Source organism: Trifolium pratense, linkage group LG6, assembly GCF_020283565.1.
Source record: "Trifolium pratense cultivar HEN17-A07 linkage group LG6, ARS_RC_1.1, whole genome shotgun sequence".
NCBI lineage: Eukaryota > Viridiplantae > Streptophyta > Magnoliopsida > Fabales > Fabaceae > Trifolium > Trifolium pratense.
Genome location: NC_060064.1, coordinates 26,650,223 through 26,676,517, shown reverse-complemented (window position 1 = coordinate 26,676,517; position 26,295 = coordinate 26,650,223). Strand labels below are relative to the sequence as shown.

Here is a 26,295-nt window from a genome sequence, read left to right as displayed (position 1 = left end):
AGTCACAGTTGGTCGGGTGTGTCTTACTTCAAATTTTAAAGATATATAAATCCAATAATGTGACCAGAATGTGTATCGAAGTATCTTATCTATCTTTGGTAAAAGCATGTATACTTTTTTCAAAAAGTATATCTTAAATGGTAATTTCTTCATTCTTTCTTGAACATTCAGAAAAACCTTTTAAACTTACACAATGGATGATTAATTCTTAAAGAAGACATTCGAACAATATCCTCCTCAGCATGTAATGAGTTATTCTTGTCACTATTGTCATGACCTTGGAAAGTTGAAGCTGGTGATTCTCCCCGTTTACCCGAATTTCATCATGAGAAAAAATATTGAAGATTAAATCAAAATTAAACAAAAAGAACTCAGAAATAATTTAAACAAGAAATAATAAAATCATTTTCACAAAATTTCTACTAAGGCAAAAAAAAAAAAACAGAAGGCAAAAAACTAGAAAACACCATTATGAAACCCTAACAATCAATTTAAAACACGGTTTAATTTTGATTGACTGTTCTATGATTTGAAATTATTCAACTGGATGCCAAAGAATAAAGATGAACTCAACCAATAATTCTATTAAAACAATGTAACTTAACACTAATCACTTCAATGTTACTAGTAGATCTACATGATTTTCCTTAATTTACGTTGAAAATAATTTCTAAAAAACATAATAACATAAAAGTTAGAGTACTTCAAATAATCAGCTACCGAATTGAACTTACTTGAATTGATTCTATTCGATCAATTCGGAGTTTTTCTTTTAACAAATGAATCTTTTTCATCAAGATCTGAATCTGATGCTCGTCAATTGTCTGATGCTCCATTGCTCCAACAAAATCTTGTTCTTTATGTCCCCAAAATATATAAAATATCAGTTATAGATAACAAAAACAAAATAAAATACATGCATTTACACCATAATTTTGGATGAAAGAATAATTTTGTGACATCATTTCTCGATCAATGTACAATCATCTTAGTTGAAATTTTAAAAAATTGTAATCATATAGATGTATAAAAACCCCTATCTTCAACTAGAGTTGTATTATATGATCATGCCAATATAATAAATAATTTTGTCATAGCTCCGATCTAGTCATATACAATTATTTAAAAACTCTAAAATATAATTGACATTACCTTACCTTGTGCAAAATAATTTACCTCATTTTCATTTTCTGCAGAGTTTCGGAGATGCTCAACTAACAAGAACAAATGGTTTTGTTTCTATTAGCAATGGTATAAGAAGAATAGAATGTGTACTTTATTTACAGTGAAGTAAGGGTTAGGGTCCGTGATTTAGAGTGAGAACTTGTTTGATTTTTGAGGGAGGAGGAAGTAAGGGTTTGTGAGAAGGGAATTAGGGAAATTGAATTGTGACATTTTTTTTTGGGTTTTGGTTATTCATTGAAGATGCTGCAACAAATTGTTGTTCAAGAGCTTTTATAGGATATTTGGTTGCATTTAAAAAGACAAAATCACCCTCAGTTAGTCAAATACATGTAAACTTAAAAAATTAGTCTCTTTGTTTTGATAGTACAAATTTAAGCAAAAGAATAAATTTAGTCAAAAAATAAATTAAATGAATACCTTTTTTTTATTGGTGAATAATTAAAAGAATAACTTTCTTGACCAAAAAATAATAGGAAAAAGAATAAATTTGGTCAAAAAAGTAAAACAATATATGAATGAATGTATTCATGTTTTATATTTTTTGGTACATGAATGTAATAATTGTATAATAATATAATAAACATTAAATAATTTTCATAGTATATATTTAAGCAAAAGAATAAATTTAGTCAAAAAATTTTAAATGAATACCTTTTTTTTATTGGTGAATAATTAAAAGAATAACTTTCTTGACAAAAAAAAATAGGAAAAAGAATAAATTTGGTCAAAAAAGTAAAACAATATATGAATGAATGTATTATTGTTTTATATTTTTTGGTACATGAATGTAATAATTGTATAATAATATAATAAACATTAAATAATTTTCATAGTATATATTTAAGCAAAAGAATAAATTTAGTCAAAAAAAACTTAACAAATAAAATTTAGTCAAAAAATAGTAAAAGAATAGGTAAATTTATTGACCATAAAAAAGGTAAAAGATTAAATTTTGTCAAAAAAGTAACACAACAAAATGAATTATTGAATGAATAAATGTTTTATTTTTTTGGGTGCATGAATGTAATAATTTTATAATGTTATGATATACATTAAATAATTTCTTGATGTCATATAATAAATCTAGTCCTTTTTTATTTATTTATTTATTTATAAAAATCAATTAATATTTTAGGTTCATTGAATAATGAATGTATCTAGTTTATATATAGACCAAATACATAAGCTATTTAATGAATTTAAGAAGTGAATTATTTTTTATAAAAAGGACTGGAGAGAGTATTAATTGAGAGTACTGTAAATAATATAGATGTGAAATTTTTATCGTTGTGATGATTAATAATTCGTCAACGAATCTGTAGGGTACGCATTGTGAGTTATTCCCTCTCAAACTATTTTTTCCATATGAATCGAACCCTTAAGCACCGGCTTAAGGGGCTTAAGACTAGGAGTGCAATACAATTGGTGTGAACCGATTTTTATTAAAAAAGGGTGTCTCTATCGACGAAATCTTCATTGCTTCGATTTTTAGAATTTTTCATAAATAAAACCAAACTAAAATAACCGATTTAGTTCGGTTGATCTATTTATAATATTTTTTTAAAAAAACAAAACATTCATATCAAGTGTATTCTCTACTATCATTTTTTCGATGTATTAATTATTTTGAAGAAATTAGGCAACTTAACAAGAAATTATTTTGAAGAACGTATTACTAAACAAAACAAATTTTGAAATTAAATCTAATATAATTTTATGATACTTTTTTTACAATAGTTTAATGGATAAAAATTGATTATCTTTAGGATGAATAAATAAGGAATCTTGAATTCGAACTTCAACTCCAACAAACATATTGTGATGACCCTTTGTTCACTCGGACTATTTTTATGAAATTATTACTCCTCCAGTCCTTTTTATAAAGAATACTTTGGGAAAAAATTTGGTCTTTTTTTTAAGAAACTTTGACCAATTTTCAAATGATTTAAATGTTTAATTTCACTTATGCCCTTATTTATTATGAGAGAGAATTTAAAAATAAGTAAGTTAGTTGAATTAAGAGTAATTTAATAGGGGTATATATGGAATAAATTTAAATTTCTAAGAGTATTAAATGAAAATAACCATTTACAATGTGTTTCCTTGGTCTGTGTGTTTTTTTTTTTCAAAGTGTTCCTTATAAAAAGGATCGAGGGGAGTATTAATAATGGAGACTCTTTTTATGGGACCCACATCTGGCTGTCTGGGAGAGAAAGCAGTCTTCCGTTTCACTAATTCAACGAGTTTCATTACAAAGAAATTCTAAAAGCAATTACAAAAATTAGCCTTAAATCTTAATTCTACCTTTTTTTTTCCTGAATCTCTCTACTCATGGCCAAGAGATTCGATGATTCAATATTCTCAAGATGGATTCAATAACCCTTTACCCATCCTTAAAATTATCAAAAAAGAAAATTCTTTTGTTTTCTTTCTAAAACCCTAGTTTTATTGTTTGCGGCAAATTCTAATTAAATTCCCTACATTTTACATCTCTCTTCTCTCGTATTAGCAAATTCTTGTTGAATTTCCTACATCTTGCACCTCTCTTCTGTCTCATATTCTAAAATTGAAACTGATGTTATGTATATAGAAGCACCAACCTACTTTTCTTGCTCTAAAAGACACAACTTTATGGACCAAAATTTTCGCCAAGCAAGATTCTAGTCTTCAATTCACATCAAGAAATATCATGGTTCACATGTCTTGCCAAGCAAAAAACATATCTTGTATCAATTGTCTCTTTAAAAACAAGTAGTTTAATAATTTTGAGTCATACACAGCAAAGTGGATGACTCAAATATCATGGTTTCAATTCATCTTATTGGAACATAAGTGAAATGTAGCACACGCTGCAAAGCACCAATTTCTAAACGTTCTAAACAAAGCAATACTTATCCAGATTAGTCAACACATCCTTCCTACACAAACAGATTACCCCTAAAATAAATAAATTGAAGTCTTTTAAGCCATACAAATGAAATCAAACAAGGTGCACAAGTTATATCAAAGAGAAATAGCAATTTAAAAACACACCAGGAGAAAAATTCCTGAGATATGCAATTAAAATAGTATAAACATTAAATGCTCTACTTCATAATTTCTAAAGGCCTACAAACACTTCTCAACTTCAATAAACACTTATTCAAGCAATTTGTGTTTTCTTCTCCTTGGATTTCCACCTCATGGCTCATGTACCATATAGTTTAGGCTTAGGCAGGTGAGTGAAACAAAATAATTCTCGCTTGCAAAATCAGCATGGCTATGTATATTTGAACTTGTGTAATCAAACAAAGAAGAATAATTTATTACAAAAACATTTTTATTCTTATACTAAGATAATCAAGTTCTAAACATGGTATTAGAATCATTTGGTTTAATGAGCATATATCTAGCTATGACAAAATATTGAAGTAAAGAGATAATCAAGCATGCATTATACAACTTAATTAATACTTATTACGTACATAAATTAAAGAAGAACTCACATTCACCAAATCCAAACCAAGTTTTCAACATAATTCATATTCAGTAGGTAATAGATTTGTTGAAAGTAAGTTTTGTTATGTTGATTTACTTGTTCTAATTTGAACTCATCTATCTTGTTTTGAAATCATTGACATTTCATAGTAATAGATTTCAAGTATGTTTTGATATTGACTCAATTTGATTTTTCTTTTTTGGTTAGATAATAGATTTGCTGTTGAGGTTGTCAATGATTTACTTGCAAGTGTATAGAATCTTATGGCTTGTTTTTAACAGCTTGAGACTGAAGTTCTCTCAAACTCAATCATTCATCATTCTTTCCTATAATGGAGATTAGATTATTCATCAGGACAACTGATTCATATGAAGAATGCCATGGTCCCTCAACATTGTTCGTTATATTGCTTTTTCCATTAGCTGCTTTTCAGATTTCTTCGCATGAACTTTGCTTTCATGGGTCTCAATAAGTTGCTTTATAGTTATTTTTTATTGTATCCCCGTCATGACTAGGTTCGACTGTGTTCCGCATATATAAAGCGCCGCATTTATTATGTAGTTTATTTTTTATTGGTCTCTATACCGATAAAAAAAACCCGTCATGACTAGGCAATATATTGAAATAAAATTCAAAAAAACATTACCATGATGCATTTTCTGTCTACATATGGGCCTTTTTGCTTTGTAAAAACATTACTTTTTTATTTGAAGCCTAAAGCAAAGGCTTTAGTTTTGGCGAGCGATAGCGATAGCAATAGCAATAACGATAGCTTCTCTTCGGGTTTCCCGTGTTTCTTTTTCACGTCTTAGATTTTCAATTTTTTCCTTGGAAAAATTTTTGGATCGCACGAATCGAAGTTTTTCTAGTTAAAATTCAGGAAAAATTCGGAAAACAGAAATCGAAGTTTTTTTTTTAAGGAAAAAAATTTGGTAAACAGAAAAAGCGAAGTTTTTATTGATTCAGGCGGGACTTGTCTCTACAATCAACAAAAAATACACTAACAATCAACAAAAACATTATAATAAGACTGATTAACACTTACTTGTATGCCACAAATTTGATCTCAATCAAGTTGGATCGATGAAATATGATATGCGAAGGGGTGGCAAAACGGGTCCAACCGGGCCGACCCATTTATCTCGTCATTTTTAGCGAACTGAGCCTAAGTTTTGAGCTCAACCCCTTTAGTTGGCCCCCGTCGAACTCGCTTAAAAAGCGGGGCGAGCACGGGCAGGGCGGGCTGGCCCGCGAGTTACATAAAAATATAAAATCTAGTTTTTTAGTAATGAATAGTATAAGATGACTCAACCCAATAAAATACGAGACTTATTTAAAATAAATTTAGCTTTTTTCTTTTACTCATTCATACAACAGGTGCCAAATTTAGGATTACTTGTTGCCGCTTTACTCTCTTATTGTCGTTCTTGCTTCTTTTCGTCTCTTCGATCTTCATACTCGTTCTTCTTCTTCCACAGATTTCTAGTGTAACTTACTTTATTTTTTATTACTTGAATCAACATCACATACGGTGTGGTTCACATTTTTCCCGATTCATCACCTTAAACACATAGTCAAATACTTTCTTGATAATTAGAGTGACTACATACATGTTTGTAAGTATATAATCAATGGACTTATGACATACTTCCTCGATGATTTTGTCTCATACGCTACATACATATTTTTCGTAGCAACATAAGTGTCAAAATAAAAAATAAAAAAACATTTTTTTTGTTTGACGGGCCGGCTCGCCAACTCGCATGTCCGCCATTAAACGGGACATGCTGTGATTTTAGACTCGGCCACCTAAGTTGGCTCGGCTCGGAGCTCGTACGCTGGCTTTTAGACGCTCTTAAGCGGGTCGAGCCTAAATAGGACGAGCTTTCCCGCTTTTCCACCCCTTTGTGAACCTATAGTAGGGTTTAGAGGTTTTTTTTTTTTTTTATAAGCTAGTAGGGTTTAGAGGTTGGTTTATGGTGATTTGGACGAATAAAAATGTAACTGAATGATAAGTTACTAGTTTTGTCTTTTAAAGAACCGATTTGGAATGCTTAGCTAGCAGAAACGTTTTCCAAACTAAATATTACTGTAGTTCGAAATGTAGATTCAAACTTAACTCCTGAAACAAGAAAAGAAATCGATATTTTCTCCATAGGCTTCCCATATATCTTTTATACCCCAAATATTCTAATTTTATCCTTGATAAAAACTTCGGTTTGTAGAAATCGAAGTTTTTTCTAGTTCAAATTCAGGGAAAATTCGGTTAACAGAAACCAATTTTTTTTTAAGGCAAAAAAAATTCTGTTCGTAGCAACCGAAGTTTTTATTAAAGGGCAAAAACGTAAAATTCAGGAGGGGAAAAAGAAGCATACGGCATAAAGCGGAAACATCAAAGAAATTTGGGAGCTAAGAAAAATATATGGACCCAAATAGAAAAATTTACATGTAAGCCCACTTACTGGACTTAGTTTAATTACTTGTATATCCTCCAAATCGATGTGAATTTATGCTGATTTATGAAACTAAATATACTCGCATCAAAATAAATAGGCAAAATTGTATTTTTAGTTTTTTAACTTAATTTCATGTAATGATTTAGTTCTTTATGATTTTGTTTACATCATTTTAGCCCTATTTGGTCTTTATCCATGTTTGTTTTTTTATTTTTCAAGTTTCAAATCTATGATTTTCTTTTGTGGCATAGATATATTTATGATTAAAAGTGAACAAAGAAATAAAATTATAAATTTAAAGCTTGAAATTCATATTCAAACATGAAAAAATGACTAAAATTTTATTAAAAAAATATAAAAGACTAAAGTACTAAATATGTAAATTTGCCAAATAAATAAATTGAAAATTAACAATTAATTTATTTATTTTTGGACTAATTAACGATGAGCTTATCAACACGAGAAATTTGTTTACTAGTAGAAGATGCACCTAAAAAGTTAAAAATGTCAAAGTCTAATAACATATTGATGTAAAGTATTAAGTATAATCAACTTTACGTAGGTTACTACCAAGGAAGTGTCTTTCATATAGTGGCATGAGTAACGTGACAATTTATTCACATGCAAATTCCACTAATTTTATTGGTGACATCTAAAACAAAAATGGATCAATCCTTTATATTGGTGTTTATGATGAAATAGTAACAAGTTATATAAAATAGCTCATACTTTTAATGAAAAAAGAGTGACTACATATTATAGTTTAGTTTCTCAAATTTATTTACTTTAGTTAATTTAATTTCTCCAATATATATGTAGGGGCTGGGTTCAAATCAAAATTGGAATATGCTTCTGGATTCTTTCAGATGAGAATAAAGACACCCAACAAGGACTCGCTAGGAGTAGTTACAGCTTTTTATGTATGAAATTTACCTTTTACCTTCATGATTCTAAATTGCAATTGTGGTTATCGAGAGTAGACCCTAACTCTCCCGTAATCATAAAAACTTTCTTATATGAAATCTCGGCCGGAGTTGGCCTTAATTAAAAACAAAAGGAAACAAAAATATGGAAAGATAAAGTTTGAAGGGTGTGCTTGTTCACCGCTTTGTCTCCGGTGAATATATACATCACAATTGAGAGGATCTATTCTCGTGATAACTATACCGCAAATTGCTTGTGATGTTGTTATATGAATCTCTAAAATTGCTCATTGCAATTTATAACTATTAAGAAGTTGTTAAGGTTACTCTAATTATGTATATTTTCCTCTTGGTAATTGCAGCTTACTTCAAAGGCCTTGGAACATTTGGGAGGGAATCATGATGAGATTGACTTCGAATTATTGGGCAACAAAGGAAGGGCTTATACATTGCAAACAAATGTGTTTGTAAGTGATGAAGGGGGGAGAGAACAAAGGCATAGTCTATGGTTTGATCCAACGGTTGATTTTCATACCTATGGAATCCTTTGGAACCAACACCAAATAGTGTAAGTACACCCTTATTCTTGTAGTCGAGGTTATAAACGTTCATTTATTTAAAACTTTGATGGTGTTTGAACTTGATCAAACGGTCTAAACAGAAACTCGATATTTTCAATTATAAAATAAAAGCTAAATTGTATTTTTGACATCTAATTTTCACAAACTTGCAATTTTGACCCCCTAACTTTAGCTTCTTTTGCAAAAGGATGTCTCCCACTGATTTTGACCAACTCAATGCACATGTGGCAAGTGACTCACATGTCACATCAACATGTCTTGCTCGTGAGCAATGACTCACATGCCACGTCAGGATGGCTTGCCACATATGTTGTTGTTGCATGTGGATCATTGTCCGCGTGGCATGTGAGTCACTGGCCACATGTGCGTTGACTTGGTCAGCGGATAAAATTGCAAGTTTGTGAAAATTAAGGGGCTAAAAGTGCTATTATAAAAGTTAAGGGGTCAAAATCGCAAGTTTGTAACAGTTAGGGAGTCATAAGTACAATTAGCCTAAAATACAAATGTGCATTTTTAATAGCTATGGTCCAAAATAATAATGTCCAAGATCTGATGTTTGAATCATCATATCAAATGCAATGTCTCTAGCAACTTAGTTACGTCAAAGATCTTTTTATTCAAACATTGGAATAAACAATTATTTGATTTTACCAAATGTTAATTTTCTTTGCAACATTATTAAAATTTTCAGGTTTTATGTGGATGAAACACCCATTAGGATATTCAAGAACAGGTCAAACATTGGAGTAAGATTTCCTTCACATGAAATGCAAGTTAAGGTCAGCATATGGAATGGAGAACCATGGGCATCTAATGGTAAGAAAATTGATTGGAAGCAAGCACCTTTCTTGGCTCAATTCCAAGGGTTCAACATTCATGGATGCCAATGGCAAAATCACAACAAATATAATTGCTATTCTCCCCATTTATGGTGGAATAGCAAGAAATATTGGGAACTAAATCCACAAGAACAAAGAGAGTATGAAAATGTGAGGAGGAAACATTTGTTGTATGACTATTGTTCTGATAGAGGACAATTGCATAAAGAATGTCAAAACAGGTGACTCAGAATGAATGATAAGTTATCATTATGATGAAATATATTCATAGTCATGTACATAAACTATGGAGCTTTGTAAAATTTAAGTATGTACATACAACTTTATAGTTACTACTTACTAGTCGTTGGATAGTGTATTTAGTCAAAAAATGTCTTATAAAATGGGACGAGGGAGTACACATGAAAAACAACTTTTTTCTAAAAACACCCACTTTGTGTAAATTTCTCTTTTCAATACTCAATAGAAAGGTGTGCAGCAGCTCAGAGATGTAGGCACATAGTATTTTGCTGAAATCTGTTATCAATCTTTGTGCTTTTTTATTCTGCATTTATCGTTTTTCATTAATTTAACTTTGGAAAAAGTCGGCGGAGTTTCTAACACTTGAGAGTTGAATGAAAACTAAAAGAGGAGAGAAAGTAGTGTTCTTTATTGATTAATGGAAGTGAAAAGTTGTGAAATACAATCATGAACCAACACTACTTATAGAACTAGCACACTAAGTTAGTTAACTTGAGAAACAAGTAACCAACCAGTAGCTAACTAACAAGTTAGTTAATGTAACTAACTTTGACTACATCTAACTAACTAGAATAAGGTTTGACAATTACAAAATAACAGAATGAAAGTGCTCAAAATAGAAACAGAAAAGAGAAACAATGCCACTAAGAAATTTGAATTTCCATCGTACCGATGCCCATCACCTACAATTCACGCCGATCTTTAATTTCTACAAAGGGCACTTGCTTGAAGATCCAATGGTCTTTTCCTCCATTGAGTAAAAGGTTCTGCATAAATTTGTCACACACAACACTAATCCTGAGATCTTCAAGCTTCTTTAAGTGTTGAATGTCGGTTGGTATCGTCTTGAGCTGGAGGACTGAAAATGAGTGTATGTGGAACTTTCTCAGAGAAGGCAACGCACCTTGGTCAATAAGGATGTCTTTTAAGTTATCCAAATTCTCAAGATATAGTTCCTTCAAATTCTTAAACCATTCATTTTGAAAATGTAAGGTTTCACCTACATAAGCATTTTCAATGAGAGAAATAGACAACAAGTTTGGCATACTTTTGAGTAATTTCATTGAATCCTCGGGTAGCTTGGATGAAACAAGCTTCAGTTTAACAAGATTTTGATTCTTTTCAATCCACTCCGGTAACTTCTCCAACTGACCTTCCAGTACAAGATATTGAAGCTTAGGTAAATCCAAATCCAAATCAATGTATTCGTCTGATTCGTGTGATTTAATAGATAGTTTTTCCATTTGTTGCATCTTATTGATTGAGGAAGATAAAACACTCGTATGTTTTTTCCCGACACCTTCCAAGCCCAATTTCTTTAGTTGCTTCAGTTTTCCTAGCTCTTCGATTAACTCTATGTCTTCATCATTGTCATTTAAATATACCTTCCATAGAGTTTGTAGGGATGTCATGTCTCCAATACCATCCTTCAGTTCAACCAAATACATTAGGTTGCCTAGAAAATGTCTTAACTTTCTAAGTTTACAAATTTCTTTGGGAAAATCAAGGACTGATGCACCTGTTAAATCCAAGGTCTCTAGGTTCTCAAGCATGCCAATGGATTGTGGAAGTTCAGTTTCCTGTTCAAATGCCTTGATACTAAAATACTTCAAGTGGTTCAAACTTCCCAAATCTTCAGGAACTTCAATTTCTCCAGCAAGTTCAGCATCAAACACCTTCAAAAACCTGTATTTTGTAGTAATTTTCCTTACAACAGATTCATGTAATGTGTAAGGTTTGAGAACGATCAGTGATCGAACATGTGAGCTTTCAATATTTTCCATTAAATTATCCGAATTGGTTGTTATTAATAGGCGTTGAACTATTCCATTTGAAGTTGATTGCCCATCCTCACTAATATTCTTGCAAAAACTTAAATCCTCAATTTTTTTAAGGATCATATCATGCACTAGATCATGAACACGACACCTTTTTGCTCTTCCGCCAATGTTGATTGAAACTACTTGCACCAAACTTCTATGAATTAATTCTGTTAAGTATCCTTCTGCAACCTCTTCCAAAGTCATTCCCTCTTCCTCCTTTACGAACCCTTCAGCTATCCATTGCCGAATTAGTCTCTCTGAATTAACTTTACAATCTTCAGGATACATTCCAAAATATAACAGACATGACTTGAGATTGTAAGACAAATCATGGTAACTGAGAACTAAAATTTTGTTTATCAAAGAATCTTTCTTTAACTTTGGCTTGATATTTTCATTAAACTTATACCATTCAATTGTATTTCTATTTTTGCATAAAAGACCGCCGGTGACTACAATTGCTAGTGGCAATCCATTACATTTTTCAACAATTTTAGAAGATATATGAACAAGATTTTCCGGACAACATCCGTTCAAGTCATAAAATGCCTTCTTATTGAACAATTTTAATGATTGTTCATGATCTAGACCTTTCAGTTCATGAATTTCAACAAAAGAAGATTCCCTACAGGAAGTGGCAACATCCATGATCCTAGTGGTGATTAATATCCTACAACCTTTTTGTTTATCAATCATAGCAAATTTAATATCAGCCCAAAAAGATGAGTTCCATACATCATCAAAAACTACAACGTACCTTTTCTCCTGCAAGTAGTTTCTCACTATTTTCACTAATGACTCTTTATTCATTTCATGAATCATTTGAGGAGGATTGACTTTTTGTTGTTCGCAAAGATCCTTCAAGATGCCTCTCAGCAACTCTTCTATATTGTATGATTGTGACACTGTGATCCATATACGATATTCAAAGCATCCCACGACCTCTTTGCTCTCAAAAACTTTTCTAGCAAGAGTGGTTTTTCCTTGCCCTCCCATTGCTACCACGGAGACGACTGTGAGCTCATCTCTTCCCTTTACCAGCCAATCAACCAATTTGTCTCTTGGCTTTTCAAAGCCGACAACATCAGCTTCCTTCATGTAAAAAGGAGCCTTTCGAAGGTTCTGCAATAATGTGGCATTCGGGTTTGTAATAGAACTGCTTGATCCTTCATGATCCGTTTCAGAACTTGTATCTTCTTTTATTTCACGAATTCGGGATTTGATGTTCTGAATATCATGGGCTATTTGAAGACGGAGAATCTTAGTTTTGACATAGTCAGAACCACCACCAGCACATCCAGGATCCGGAAGTTGTTGCTCCTCACGGATGATGTATTCATCAATGAGATCTTGTATGCGAAAAGATGCTTCTATCAGCTGGTTGATCTTTTCTCTGGTTCCATCACTTGGGTTGGCGCCTTCAGCATCAGCCATTTTATCTGCTTCATGGATGGCGTCTTCAATGCTTTCGAGTTCATGTTTCATGTGTGTAATTTCATCATTTGGGACACCCCTAATCATGTTGACTGCTTCCTTAAGTATTGGAAGCAAATGATCAATGGCAAGTGGAAGCAAATGTTTGCGGGCTAGTGGAACCAAGTTTTCGCGAGCACATGAAAGTATACTTGCACGCGGATCACACATTTTGTTGTATGTATCTTTTGATTTCAATCTGCTAATAATATTATGAGTGAGATGAATGATGAGAAAAATGCTACTAGTCCTTCAAGATATAGTATATAGCATAATGCCCAACGGTGTCATTCATTGACTTTGTTGAGTTTTCCTCTAGGTCATTGTTTATTATCTATTGAGTACCTAAAGATTTGTCATTTTTTCATTTTTAATTTTTTCGTCCAAATGCAAGCTGTATCATGTGATTTAATTCGGTCAAAAAATAAAAAAAAAATACCATGTGATTTAATTAGCTGTTAGTGTAGATTAACAATAAAAAGTTAGACAATGCATGTTAAGTCAAATGTTATAAAAAAAATAAAAGTAACAGACTCTGCCTTTAGGTCGGTTTTTTGTTTGCCATGTGGTTGTAATAAATAATAATAGTTGAATGTTCAAACTGCTCTATCATAATCTATGAAGCACAAACACCGATAAAATATCCGGTAATACGTCAATAATTAATAACATATGATACGATGCGTTTTCTTTTTTTTTTTTATTGTGAAAGAAAGAGGGCAAATCTCAAAGAAAGAATTACACGACTACAGTAACATTCCTTAGCATGCAAGTTCCAGATATGTCATCAAAAAGATGATCCTGGAATTCTCTAGGAGGAGTTTCCAAATTTCTTACATCAAACGAACTTTGGCTAAGGTTGAAATTAGCCAACCAATCTGCGTATTTATTTCCCTCGTGTCAAGTGTGCTTAAAAGTAATGTGCCATTGTAGGTTAAACTTAATTTTGAAGAGGACGATTATCATCTTGTAAACATTTGAGAAAGAAGCTTGGTATTTAGAGTTGGCTGACAATGTGCTGCTTCTTGATTGTGTCTCTTGATGACTGGTTTAGATCAAGGAGTAAACTTGAAGTTGAAGAGCTTCTTTTTATCAATGTAGATGAAATGAAACTGGTTTTTTTGTCAGGAAAATGAAACCGAATTTATTTGCATAAGAACCTAGAAAATCGATAATAAGTATTGGATGTGAATTAATGAGGATAATTGGAAAGGTCACTAATGTACATGAAAAAAATGAACAGCTAGATATCAAAAACAAGAAGAAGAAAAAATATGAAGTCGTGAGAAGCTGGTTCTCACAATATATTGCATCACATCCTAAATATATGAACCTTTGGAGTAAATCATGAGATTTTAAGAAATTTAGTTTTGAATATTTAAATTGCTCTACCATCATAATGTTTATATAAGTTTTAATCCTTCTAAAAAATTTCATCAAACAATAACCCTTCAAATATTTTCTATCCATAGTTTTGGTCACTATTTTTAAATAAACTCATGTATACTTATTACATTTTTTGAATGAGTTTTCGCATACTTATTTAAAATATTATAATAATCTCTCCCATAAAAATTAATTTTTTTTAAGGGAGCTCCTAGTTTTTCTCTAATAACACAATTTTTATTTATTTTTGGTACAACACTAATAACACTATTTTTAATTACTAATATTGTAAAATATATATTTTTTATAACATATATATACAAGAGAAATGGATGGTTTTGATTGCTGCCAACACAGATGGGTTAATTACTCTACCCAATTTGTAGCTATGGGTAAATAAGAATTTGCTAAAATAAACCAAAACTGAATGCTTTTATGAGAAAATGTAAAACTTAATATTGCATAATACATTTTTATTTTAGTTTTAGTATTAATTCCTACAGTTAAATATTGTACAATATTGGTCCGTTCCCAAACCTAGTAAATTCTTGTGGCTTGTTACAAAATATAGTTGCAGTTACATTCACACATCATTTACTCTAGGAAGTAACATTTTTTTTCCATATGACATACATGTAACTTGAGAGTAGTGTTAATTAAGATAAGAAACTGGCCTAGTCATAAATTTACAAATTAAATTCTGCCAACTTCTTTTAAAAAAAAAATTATTCTATATATTTAAGGGTGAACAAATCTTAATTTGTTTTGTATTAGAACAACTTCAATAGAAAAAAATTGTATTCAAAATGGGAAAAATTGAACTAGTTGAAAAACTAGTGATAGCTCCTGATCAACCAACACCCTCTAAGAGAATGTTCTTGTCAAATATTGATTTGTCCCTTGTTGTATACCAAGATTCTGCCTCTTTCTTTGATCCTCCAACCAACCAAATGTGCTTTTCTGAGATTTGTAGCAAATTATATAATTCACTTGGTAAAATGCTTGTGCATTATGGTTTTATGGCCGGCCGGCTTGTACCGAGTTTGGAAGAGAAAAATCGATTTGAAATTGATTGTAATGATGCCGGTATTGTTGTTGCTGCTGCAAAAACGGATAGAAAGTTAAGTGAATTTGGTATTATTTCAGCACCTAATCCTGAGTTAAAGGAATTGGTTGTTTTCTTGCTTGAAGAGGGTGATGAAGAAACTGACCTTAAAGAATTTCCACTTGCTTCCTTACAGGTTATTTTCTTTTCGTGTTTTTTTTTTGCTTAATTACACGAAAGTGATTACCCTATTTTAATTTCAACCAGCTTTGGTCCCCATATTTTAAAAATGTGACACATGAGACTAGAATTGTTTGAGAGAGACTAAAATCGATTGAAAATAAAATAGGGGGGCCATTCTTGTAAGCAGAACAAAATAAGGGGGCCAAAACTGTAATTAAGCTTTTTTTTTTCTTTCTTTCGGATTCTATTACTTCCTAGATTTCATTTTGCGGCGTGTCACAAAAAGTATAAAAATTTAGATCTCTCTTATTTTAATACTTCAATGTTGTATATAATTTGTTGTTTTATGACAGCTTACACAATTTGGATGTGGAAGTTTAGCACTAGCTTCTCATTACAATCATTGCATACTCGACGGTATAGCAGTAAGAGAATTCGAGGCAAATTTGGCATCTCTAACACGCGGAGACGATTTCATCATAGTACCTAATGCAGACAGAACACTACTGAGAGCTCGAAATCCACCAAAAATAAGTCATCCACATTTTGAATACTCAAAATCTACAAACACAGAAAATTTGTTCACAATACGTGGAACAACTAGCACCAATGTTAAAAAAACCTTTGTAGAGAATCAAATTCATGTACTTCATTTATCACCACAAAAAATTGCAAGCTTAAAAAAGAAAGCTTTAGAGAACATAACATTAAAAAACATCACAACATTTCAAGTTGTCGCTGCAAAAATATGGAAAGCGAGAAGCATAGCGACAAAGATGTCAGAGGAGAAAGTGTCAACAATATTGTTTCCAGTTGATGTTAGAAAAAAGGTTGTTCCCGAACTTCCAAACGGGTTTGCAGGAAATGCATTAGTTCCTGGCTTTGCGAGAGCAACTGTTAAGGAACTTATGGAACTAGAAGATGATTTTGTTATACGGAAAGTGCAAGAAGGGATTGAAAGATTGAATGACGAGTATATTAAATCGGGAATAGATTGGTTAGAATTGAATAGAGGCGTGCCTTGTAAGGAAGATAGTTTCTCTTTGGTGGCATGGTGGAGATTGGGATTAGAGAGTGAGATATTTGCTTGGGGTAGATTGAAATGTGCTACTCCACTTATAGTTAAGCCTGGTTTGGTTATGTTGTTGCCAGGAACAAAAGATGAAGGGGGGATTAATATATGTTTGAGTTTACCTCAAGATCAATTGCAAGAGTTTTGTAGGATAATGTTAGAAACTTAGATCTTATTTTGTATTAATGATCAATTGGTATTGTTTTGATATTGCCTAAATAATGTTTGAGTTCATTTGCTATTTACAAGATGAATGATTATCATTATTGTTAAGAAGTCTCACATCAATTGCGAAATAACATGAGTATGTGTTTATAAAGTAATGACTATCCTCACAATACAAGCCAATTTTGTAGAGTTGGGACCATATTAAAATCTAAGACATCTAAAAACTAATATGTTAGCATTTTTATTTTGGTTAATCATGTAAACTTATGGAGTTATTTCACCCTGAATCAAAACATCAATATCAGATAATACATCATTTTATTTAATTTGAAAAGTTGAAGACAAAATAACAACCTTAACCAAATATTACAAATTATATAAAAAGTAACATTTAGGAATAATTGCCATCAAGCAAAACAATCATCATTCAAAAAAACTTTACATGTAGAAGAACTCCTTGGCAATGCAATTAATTCTTTCAACATTAATTCCAGCTTTTCCAAGGTCTCCAAGGAAGGTAAACTGCTGATTCTCATGCTCTCCAAAGATGTTGAAATTCCCAAAATATACCGTAAAAATTTCAATTCATGTTTCAGCCCTCTATAATTGTTAACAGTACAGCTTTTAAACTGCAAAGATAGGCATTCAGGCAAATTATCTGGAAACCAGGAAACACGGTAACGATATCGGGTTAAAGGCATTTCAACGACTAAAATTTGAAGCTTGGGGCAATTCTTCATTACTTCGAATATAAATTTCCAGTCAGTACTTCCTCCGAAGACAAACTCCAGCTGAGTTAAATTAAAAAACACAGGACTCACACAATAGATGACCTGCAACAGTTGGAAAAAATAACTATAAGACATTATGATAAAATCATAAAATAAATTAAAGATTTAAATAAAAAGTCATACCCTTTCCAACCGAAGAAATTCCACATTATGAAAGGCTTTCAGAGGAACTTCGTCATCTGAAAATTGCGTAATGTCTGCCCTAACCAAATTATTAAAGTCTTTAAACTCTTCAAAATCGTATAACCAACCAAATAATAGAGATGTATTTTTCGCTTCCAAATCCTCAAGAATTGGACAACCATTAAGAACATAAAAAAGATCCATTCGATCATCGAAATGGACTTTGTTCAAATGTAAAATTCTAAGCGAGGGAAGGTCAACAGCAGATGACCACACCACGACGCGAACTTCTTTCAACTTGATAACAACAAGGTTTCGAAAACTAAAAACAGAAAGCATACAATTAAAGATATTCATATCACAAAAATGAATGTCTAAGTACTCCATGCCTTGTTCTGCTGCTTTGGTTAACCACTCCATGGCAACCACTGTGTATATAACATTATCAACATATCTAAGGCGAAAGCTTTTGATAGGTTGATGCTCACTTCGCATAAAAATGGTATCATATACCATAAATTTAAAGTCAGAACCATTTTTGCCATTTTTTATAAACCGCGAATAATCGTAGTCAAGATTGGGACTAGGATATAAGAACCAAAGTGGATACCATCTCTTAGAAAGTATACGAGTCTCATAGGCATCTTCAGTTGGGAGAAATGAGATAATGTGACCGAGGATTTCATCCGGAAAATTGCTAATCCTGTCATCCATATCTCCCATCTGCATTCAGAAATTCAAAGAAAAATTTAAAATACATAAGAAAATGGAAAAAAAAAAAAACTGATTTTGCATGTAATAGAAGTAAAGCAATATACATTATATACTGTAACTTACATATTCTAAAGATTTCATAGCACCAAGAAATTAATCCTAAACTTTTCAGCCGTTTTCTTGTTTCTAGTATGTATTTGAAATTGGACTATATGAGAATTTATAGAAATTTTATTTCAATAGTTAATTAATGACACTAATTATCATTAGCTTTCTCGAGAAGTAATTTAGTGTAAAGGATGATTACCATAAGCTGTATTTATTTATTCCAACTGCATTTGTTTTTACCGAAAAAATAATGGAAAGAAGAAATGACTTTTCAATTTTCATATTGGAGAGGTTGAATTTGAATTTGAATTTAATTTGAGCGGCTGCATTTAGTGTTTTGTTTTTCCCAACAAATTAAAAGTTCGATTGGGTGCATTGTAGATTCTTTGCTCTCAAAAGATTAAAACGTGAAAGGATTTAACATGAACGAATGGCTATATCAGAGTAACCGGACGTTTGACCTGTTAGCCCAAAAGCTCGACTATAGGGTTCAAACTCGCATCAGATCCCATAAGAAATATGCGGAGTTGTGAGTTGCGGTGTACCTTATTTAAAGATATGGGTCATGTTAACTTGTGCCTTAAGGCACATATATTAATCTACCTAAAAATATAAATATAGGATTTAATGATACAAAGAATTTAATGTTTAGAGAATTGAATACACCACAAGTTCAATAAATTGTTTTCCATATTAATCTTATGCAAGTCCTTTGTTTAACGTGATGCCCAAAGCCACGGACCGCAGATTTGTCCTTCTAAACGCTCCTTATTTCTTGCAGAACCTCTTGCTAGCAGCCTTCCAGGTCACATCACGAATCACCTCTTTGCTCTTAAGGGACTTTCGAAGGAAAGGAAATCTTAGGATTATGTTTGTAATGAAATCATAAAAAAGTTAATTTTTTTATGATTATTTTTTTATGTTATTTATAATTTAAGGAGTGCAAAACTTAATATTTTAATTACAAGAATGATTATGTTTGTTTTTTTTTTTTTGAACAAGCCAAAATGAGATATATTAAACTAAATCAGAAGATATCCTCAGCATAAGGCGTACCAGAGAAGACCAAAAAATAGTTACAAAAGTGTCGTAGAAAAAGCCAAAAATAAAAACTATACAAAGCTCAGACACGGCAAATTACTAGACCACCAGCTATGGTAGTTTAAAGCTAAAGTGACATTTTTCACCTTCAACCACCTAAAAAAAAAAGCTTGATCTTGTCCAACATTTGGTGCTCGGTGCTAACTGAGCCTCTAAACAACCCGTGATTTCTCTCTGTCCGCATCACCCACACACTCATAACTCAAATGAGCTGCATAGCTATAGAACCTCCTGCTGAGTAAGTGCTCTAGCATGGCTCTATTTCATCTCTAAAATCTCCTTCCCCCAACATACATTTTTCGGAATGTTACCAAAGTAGTACAGTAAACACACACTGACAATTTTTGTAGCCAAACAATTCATCTGTTTAATGCAAATGCTTGTAGCCAAACAATTCTCAATTCCAAAACACACACTGACACTCCAACAACAACAACACTTCAACAATAACATACACACTCGTCTCAAAGACACAATCCTTAACATAAAACAATGTTCCAATCTAAAATCACAAGAATCAATTTATGCTTGGACGACGACGATTTTTGCTCATGTGAGGAATAATGACATGGAATCTGCGGCGAAACTGTTCGATGAAATGCCTGACAGAAAAAACACTGCCACGTGGAACGCAGTGATTGATGGGTATGCAAAATTGGGGAATGTTGAACGTGTTGAGTATTTGTTTAACAAATTCCTTCAAAGGATATAATTTCGTGGACAACTTTGATGAGTTGTTATTCGAAGAACAAGAGATATGATGAAGTGGTTAAGATTTTTTATGAAATGGTGAAAGGGTGAATGGTATTTCCTGATGAAGTTACTATAACATCTGTGATTTCAGCTTGTACTCATTTATACGTACATTTTTATTTGATGGTGAATGCAAGGTTTTAAATTGCGGTTGCGAATGCGGTAACGGTTGCGGTTGTTGCGAATGCGTTCAGTGTGGATGCTGCAGCGCGCAATGCGGATGCTGTAGCGCGCAATGCGGCTGGAGGCGGCTTGAAATCATTTTTAAATTTCACAAGCTATATATAATGAAACTTTTATGTATCTACACTATTTATGCATCATTGCATAGTCTTAGTTTATTCCATAAACACTAATGTGAATGTTCTTAAAATACACGTGTGAGAGATCATTAAAAGTAGTATTTTACATTAGATTTGACACAAATTAGGATTTAAAGTTCATGAATTTTATTTTTTGGTCAGAAAATTTGAACGAACATCGCCGAAAACGTCTGATGCGGCTTCTGATGCGGTCGTACACGTGAATTAAGATCACACCACAATTGCGGTGCGATGCGGTTGCATAGGCTACCGCATCAGCAATATTGCGGCCGAATGGGCAATATTGATGGACTTGCATAGGCTATGCGAAAGAGGCGTTAAGCATGTTTAAGGAAATGGAGAGGAAAGGAACAAGGCCGAATGGGTTACTCATGCAGGGTTTATACAAGAGGCCCGTCGTTTGTTTATGAGTATGATTGAGGATTACTGTATTAGGCCTCAAGTTGAACATCATGGATGCATGGTTGATTTATTGAGCAAAGGTTCATAAAAACATGGAAAATGAGCATGTTGCGGTTCAGAATCTGATGGTTTTGGAACCAAGTAACAGTGGCCATTATAGTCACTAGTTAATATGTATGGTGAAGGGAATCGGTGGAGTGACGTCACGAAAATCCGGAGTGAGATGAAGGGTTTGGGAGTTGAGAAGAGATGTTCGGGGTCTAGCTGGATTGAAATCAACAAGGAAATTCATGATTTTGATGCTTCTGATAAATATCACCATTCTTATGGTCAGATTCACTTGTTGCTAGTTGAACTGGATGAGCAGCTGAGGCTAGCTGGATATTTCCATAAGCTGGTGTCTATTCTTTATTGACTTTGGCTCTTCAAATTGAAGGGGCCTTCGAAGGATGATTGTGTTCATTAAAGAAGGGTTAAAGTTATGATATAATTTGTGATGTACATATCTAACCAGTTGAAGACAACTCTTGATAAATTATTGCAAGGTTTGCAAGGTATGTCTTCGGATTTCTTAGCCGCTTTTCTACCCTGTAAGCCTTTAAATATTTTACTAACCTATTTTAATGAGAATGTGCACAAAATTACAAGCGAAGACCATAATAAGCTATAACCAACTCCTGACAAACACCCACTGTAATCACTATCAGCATAGAAACTAACTTGTAAATGTTAATTCATTCTAAACTTGATTCCGTGATAAATATTGTATCGCAAACTCTTCACCCAGTTAAGAGAGATTGAACTCAACGTCTATAGATAACTCACTTATGATGCAAGTCTGGCTGCATACCTAAAAAAGCATAAACCCATGGAGTTATTTCTCCCTGAACAAAAGCATCCAACTCGGATAATATATAATTTTAGTGATCAAGACTTTCTTTATTTTGCAGAGTATGACAAATCAATAGAAGCCAAAACCAGTTGTTGCAATATAAGGGAAACCAAGTACAAAAAAATCATCTTGTTACAATTTGCAGCTAGCCAAACAAGTATCATTCAAAATAAACTTCGCATGTTGAAGAGCTTCTTGGAAATGCCATTAATTCTTCTACCGCTTCAAGCTTTTCCTCAGAATTCAATAAAGGTGAACCGTAAACTCTCATGGTCTCCAAAGCTGTTGAAATCAGTAAAATATGTTGTACAAATAGCACCTCATGTTCATGTCGTCTATAATTTGTAACAGTACACTCTTTAAACTGTAAAGAAAGGCATTCAGGCAAATATCTTGGGGTTGGGAAGCAAATATGATAAATATCTGGTGTTAAAAAGGAAAGATGATAAATATCTGGTGTTAAAGGAATTTCAAGGACAAAACTTTGAAGTATAGGGCAATTCTCCAAGACTCGAAATATGAAACTCCAGCCAATACCTCTTCCATAGACGATCTCCAAATGTGTTAAATTGGAAAAAACAGGCACACATCCAAACATCTACAACAATTACAAAACAAAAATGATGTATAAGAATATAGATGAAGTTATTAAATAAAATAGGAAATAATTTTTAAAAATGAAATATAAATTCAAACCTCTTTCAACCGCAGAAATTTGACATTATAAAAGGCTTCCAAATGAACATCATAAGCAGACAAGTTAGTAATATCTGCTCTGACCAAATTAGGTAAACTTTTACACTCTCCATCATACTCAACTGACCAATATTGAATAGACCAATTTTTTACTACCAAATCTTCAAGAATTGGACAAGCATTAAGAATTTCTATAATAGCATCATGCTTGAAAAAATTCACTTTGTTCAAATGTAAAGTTCTAAGCAAAGGAAGATGAGCAGATACAAAAAGAATGAAATGTATCCCTATCAACTTGAGGACAACAAGGTTTCTAAAGTTAAAAACACAACTAGCGAATTTAGGTGTGTCGGGTAAATGAACGTCAAGGTATGCAATTCCGCGTTCTGCTGCATCGATTAACCACATCACAACATCAAATGCAGTTATTGTGTTATCGTGACATCTGAGACAGAAGCTTTTGATGGGTTGGCGGTGCAGTCTTCGTGTATAAATGGATGCACTTACCATATCCTTAAAACTAGAATATGAACCTCCTTTTTTAAAAAACCTTTGATCATCAAAATCAAGATTGGGACTAGGATATAAAAGCCAAAGTGGCCTCCACCTCTTAGAAATTTCACGAGTGGCAAAAGCATCTTCAGATGGAAGAAATGAGATAACATGACTGAGAGTTTCGTCCGGCAACTTGCTAATACGGTAAGGAAAAATTAAAATACCAACCAATGCTATAAGGAAGGTAAATATTTCAACCGTCTTTTAGTTAGATGGAGTACTTATAGAACTTGTCTGTGACTCTTCGTAGATAGTGCCATTGAAGTGATTTGCTTTCTCGAGTTGCAAAGTCTTAATTAAGAGGGAGGATGATTTTATCAATCAAAAGACATTTCTATATTCCAGCTGCGTGCAGTGCACCTATGATCTCGAGAAGTACATATGCTAGCTTAAGGATTTTGGAGAAACAAAACATTAAATGCACCCCTCGTACTTCGATAGTTTCAAGTTTGCAGTAGGGGGACCCAAGAACACTTAAATGGGGCGGCACGAATCTCTTCTATCTTAATCAAGGTATTGGGTTCAATCTCGCTTGGACATGCAACAGTGTTAAAACTCTTACAAAAAATTTGCCGTTCATTTGAATTTCACAAGGCTCGAGAGATTAATCTATACAGTTGCACGCACATAGAATACCTGATTTACTCAAAAAAAAAATAGTTTGCGATAGGGGGAATGGATTTTTCAACTTCCTAATGTAAATTAAAAAAATGTGTCTATTCAGGAAAATGGATTCTTCATGTGTAGTACTATAGTACTATCTTTGTTCCATATTATAAGCAACGAAAAAAAATTACATTTATTAAAAAAAATATACCATATAATAATTCGAAATATGACTTTTTGTGTTTTTCCTTGAAATAAGTTTCAAATATAAAAAGAATTTTTATTGATTATCAAACCAAAGTCACAGACACACTATGTTTGTTTAGCCCAACAATATATATACTCCCTCCGTCCCGAAATATAAGCAAAAAAAAAGTTTTCCCACTTATTAAGAAACTCTAAATTTTACCAAAACAAACAATTGAGTTTCCCATATTACCCTTGTTATAATTACTTCTTGTTAATGGAAAAAAATTAGCTTTTTGAATTTTTGAATGATGAAAGTTAAAAAGTCATATTGAAATAAGCTAACTACCCAAAAGTTTGTTGGGAAACTAAACAATAGTGAATTATGACTAAGGGTAATTTTGTAACTTTAGCATTCAAAAAATTGTCTTTTGCTTATATTTTGGGACATTAAAAAGATGTTTTTTTTGCTTATATTACGGGACGGAGGGAGTATGTTGTTGTCGTCAAGGTCCTCAACCGGATTTGGATTCAGTGTTGTGTGACTATATACGGTCAGCATGTCTATATCGTTTGATCAAGCTTCAAAGGTTCAAATTATAAAATTGAATTTTAATTATTTTTAAATAGATAATTTTATCTTAAAATCTGAACAATCGAATCTTGACCGTCTTAGGAAAACTTATAAGCAATCATATTGGTTTGTTTGACTTTGGTAAAATTCACCTCAAAGTTTGAAGTTTGAATGTAAAGACATCAAATATTTAATTTAATTTTTTTTAAGATCAAACATTTAATTTAAAAATTATAATTTTTCCGTTCCAAAATAAATGACATATTTTTTACTTTGTTTACCATTTATATGATCTATTTTGACTGTATTTTTCTACTAATATATATATATATATATGCAAATATTAGCATATAAGATGTTGTTTGATTTGTCTTGATAGGTATTTTTAAAATATATAATTTTTATAATTTTTAATAATAAATAATTTAAGATATTATTAATTAAAGTTGTGCATTGCCAAACGTAATGATGGTCAACTAGATCATTTATTTTGAGACGAAGTGAGTAGTATAATATATATGGAGTTGGTTTCAATTTTAAAATGTGACATTTATTTTAATTTTTTTATTGGTAATGATATTACATCTATATATATAATTCCTAGATAGTTCTCCTACTATCCATCTTAACCCTAATCCACATCACCCACTTACATCCAATTAAATCACACAATAATGCCACATCACTTCCTTATATTATATCATTTTCATCTCTATTTTTTTTTGTTTCCACATCACTTCCTTATATTATATCATTCTCATCTCTATTTTTTTTTATATTATATCAATCTCATAATAAATAATAAAGAATTATGTTTCTCCAATTATCCAAAAATTGATATCACAAGATGTTACAATTTTCTACATTATTATTGAATTATATCTCTCCAATTATCCAAAAATTGATGTCACAAGATGTTACACTTTTCTACATTATTATAACATTTCTTAGTGACAATGAAGATGAACATAGTTGGATTCTCTTTCAACATTTATCCCATTTAAATGTCAACCGTTTTCATAGAAACAACAAAGAGTTTATAATTTAGTCACACAAAAAAATACGAAGAGTGTATACATTATTGACTTAATTACATTATAATTTTAGAGAAGAGTGAAGGTTATGCAAAAAGTTAGGTTATGGGATTGAAATATATAATAACCATTATCATTATCATATTTCATTCAATTTTAGTGTGTCTCGCCTATGCGTTGCACTATTGCATTGGCTGACGCACCCCATAAAAAAAAATTCATTTAATTTTGATGGTCCGTACTCATTCTCTATACATATAGGTATATATATTGGTTGGAGGAAGTGATAAGTACATCACTTTTATATTATTATTTTCATTTTATAATACTTATTGTTACAATTTATACGAATAATTTTTCAACATTATAATATAAAATACCACATAACACCTGTGCATCGCACGGGTGTGGGACTAGTTAACTTATTAACTTACTATTTGTATATTTTAAATTTATGTAATATTGCTAATTAGTTCAACTTTATATTTTTTTATTATTAAATAGGGGTGGGGTGAGTATTTTATCTCATTTTTCATTCGTTCACAACTCAAAAAAAAAAAAAGAAATTTTAGAATTTCAACAAAA

At 31.9% G+C, this 26,295-nt stretch overlaps 5 protein-coding genes across 5 annotated transcripts; 2 read left to right on the top strand and 3 right to left on the bottom strand.

Moving 5' to 3' along the window:
* The first annotated feature begins 7,942 nt into the window (after positions 1–7,942).
* LOC123890177 (xyloglucan endotransglucosylase/hydrolase protein 2-like) lies at positions 7,943–9,977 on the top strand. The gene is made up of 3 exons (XM_045939728.1): positions 7,943–8,039; positions 8,405–8,610; positions 9,315–9,977. The coding sequence occupies exons 1-3, from the start codon at positions 7,986–7,988 to the stop codon at positions 9,685–9,687; spliced, it is 633 nt and encodes a 210-aa protein (XP_045795684.1). The 5' UTR covers positions 7,943–7,985; the 3' UTR covers positions 9,688–9,977.
* A 120-nt stretch (positions 9,978–10,097) lies between these two features.
* LOC123890233 (disease resistance protein RPM1-like) lies at positions 10,098–13,335 on the bottom strand. The gene has a single exon (XM_045939797.1). The coding sequence runs from the start codon at positions 13,167–13,169 to the stop codon at positions 10,386–10,388; it is 2,784 nt and encodes a 927-aa protein (XP_045795753.1). The 5' UTR covers positions 13,170–13,335; the 3' UTR covers positions 10,098–10,385.
* Positions 13,336–15,190: 1,855 nt separating this feature from the next.
* LOC123892010 (omega-hydroxypalmitate O-feruloyl transferase-like) lies at positions 15,191–16,853 on the top strand. The gene is made up of 2 exons (XM_045941866.1): positions 15,191–15,625; positions 15,966–16,853. The coding sequence occupies exons 1-2, from the start codon at positions 15,191–15,193 to the stop codon at positions 16,851–16,853; spliced, it is 1,323 nt and encodes a 440-aa protein (XP_045797822.1).
* Positions 16,854–17,259: 406 nt separating this feature from the next.
* Positions 17,260–18,649, bottom strand: LOC123892009 (putative F-box/LRR-repeat protein At3g42770). The gene is made up of 3 exons (XM_045941865.1): positions 18,604–18,649; positions 17,767–18,489; positions 17,260–17,685 (listed from the first exon to the last, which is right to left on the bottom strand). The coding sequence occupies exons 1-3, from the start codon at positions 18,619–18,621 to the stop codon at positions 17,260–17,262; spliced, it is 1,167 nt and encodes a 388-aa protein (XP_045797821.1). The 5' UTR covers positions 18,622–18,649.
* Positions 18,650–22,219: 3,570 nt separating this feature from the next.
* On the bottom strand, positions 22,220–23,265 carry LOC123892008 (FBD-associated F-box protein At4g10400-like). Its single transcript, XM_045941863.1, has 2 exons — positions 22,756–23,265; positions 22,220–22,657 (listed from the first exon to the last, which is right to left on the bottom strand). The coding sequence occupies exons 1-2, from the start codon at positions 23,263–23,265 to the stop codon at positions 22,220–22,222; spliced, it is 948 nt and encodes a 315-aa protein (XP_045797819.1).
* Positions 23,266–26,295: the final 3,030 nt, after the last annotated feature.

Coding starts and splice junctions, on each gene's coding strand:
- LOC123892008 (XM_045941863.1), bottom strand. CDS start 23,265: ATGGTAAGTGCATCCATTTATACACGAAGACTGCACCGCCAACCCATC. Junction 22,658..22,755: donor AATTTCTGCGGTTGAAAGAG/GTTTGAATTTAT, acceptor TAATTGTTGTAG/ATGTTTGGATGTGTGCCTGT.
- LOC123890233 (XM_045939797.1), bottom strand. CDS start 13,169: ATGTGTGATCCGCGTGCAAGTATACTTTCATGTGCTCGCGAAAACTTG.
- LOC123892009 (XM_045941865.1), bottom strand. Junction 17,686..17,766: donor AATTTCTTCGGTTGGAAAGG/GTATGACTTTTT, acceptor CAACTGTTGCAG/GTCATCTATTGTGTGAGTCC.
- LOC123892010 (XM_045941866.1), top strand. CDS start 15,191: ATGGGAAAAATTGAACTAGTTGAAAAACTAGTGATAGCTCCTGATCAA. Junction 15,626..15,965: donor TTCCACTTGCTTCCTTACAG/GTTATTTTCTTT, acceptor GTTTTATGACAG/CTTACACAATTTGGATGTGG.
- LOC123890177 (XM_045939728.1), top strand. CDS start 7,986: ATGAGAATAAAGACACCCAACAAGGACTCGCTAGGAGTAGTTACAGCT. Junction 8,040..8,404: donor GAGTAGTTACAGCTTTTTAT/GTATGAAATTTA, acceptor TGGTAATTGCAG/CTTACTTCAAAGGCCTTGGA. Junction 8,611..9,314: donor TGGAACCAACACCAAATAGT/GTAAGTACACCC, acceptor TAAAATTTTCAG/GTTTTATGTGGATGAAACAC.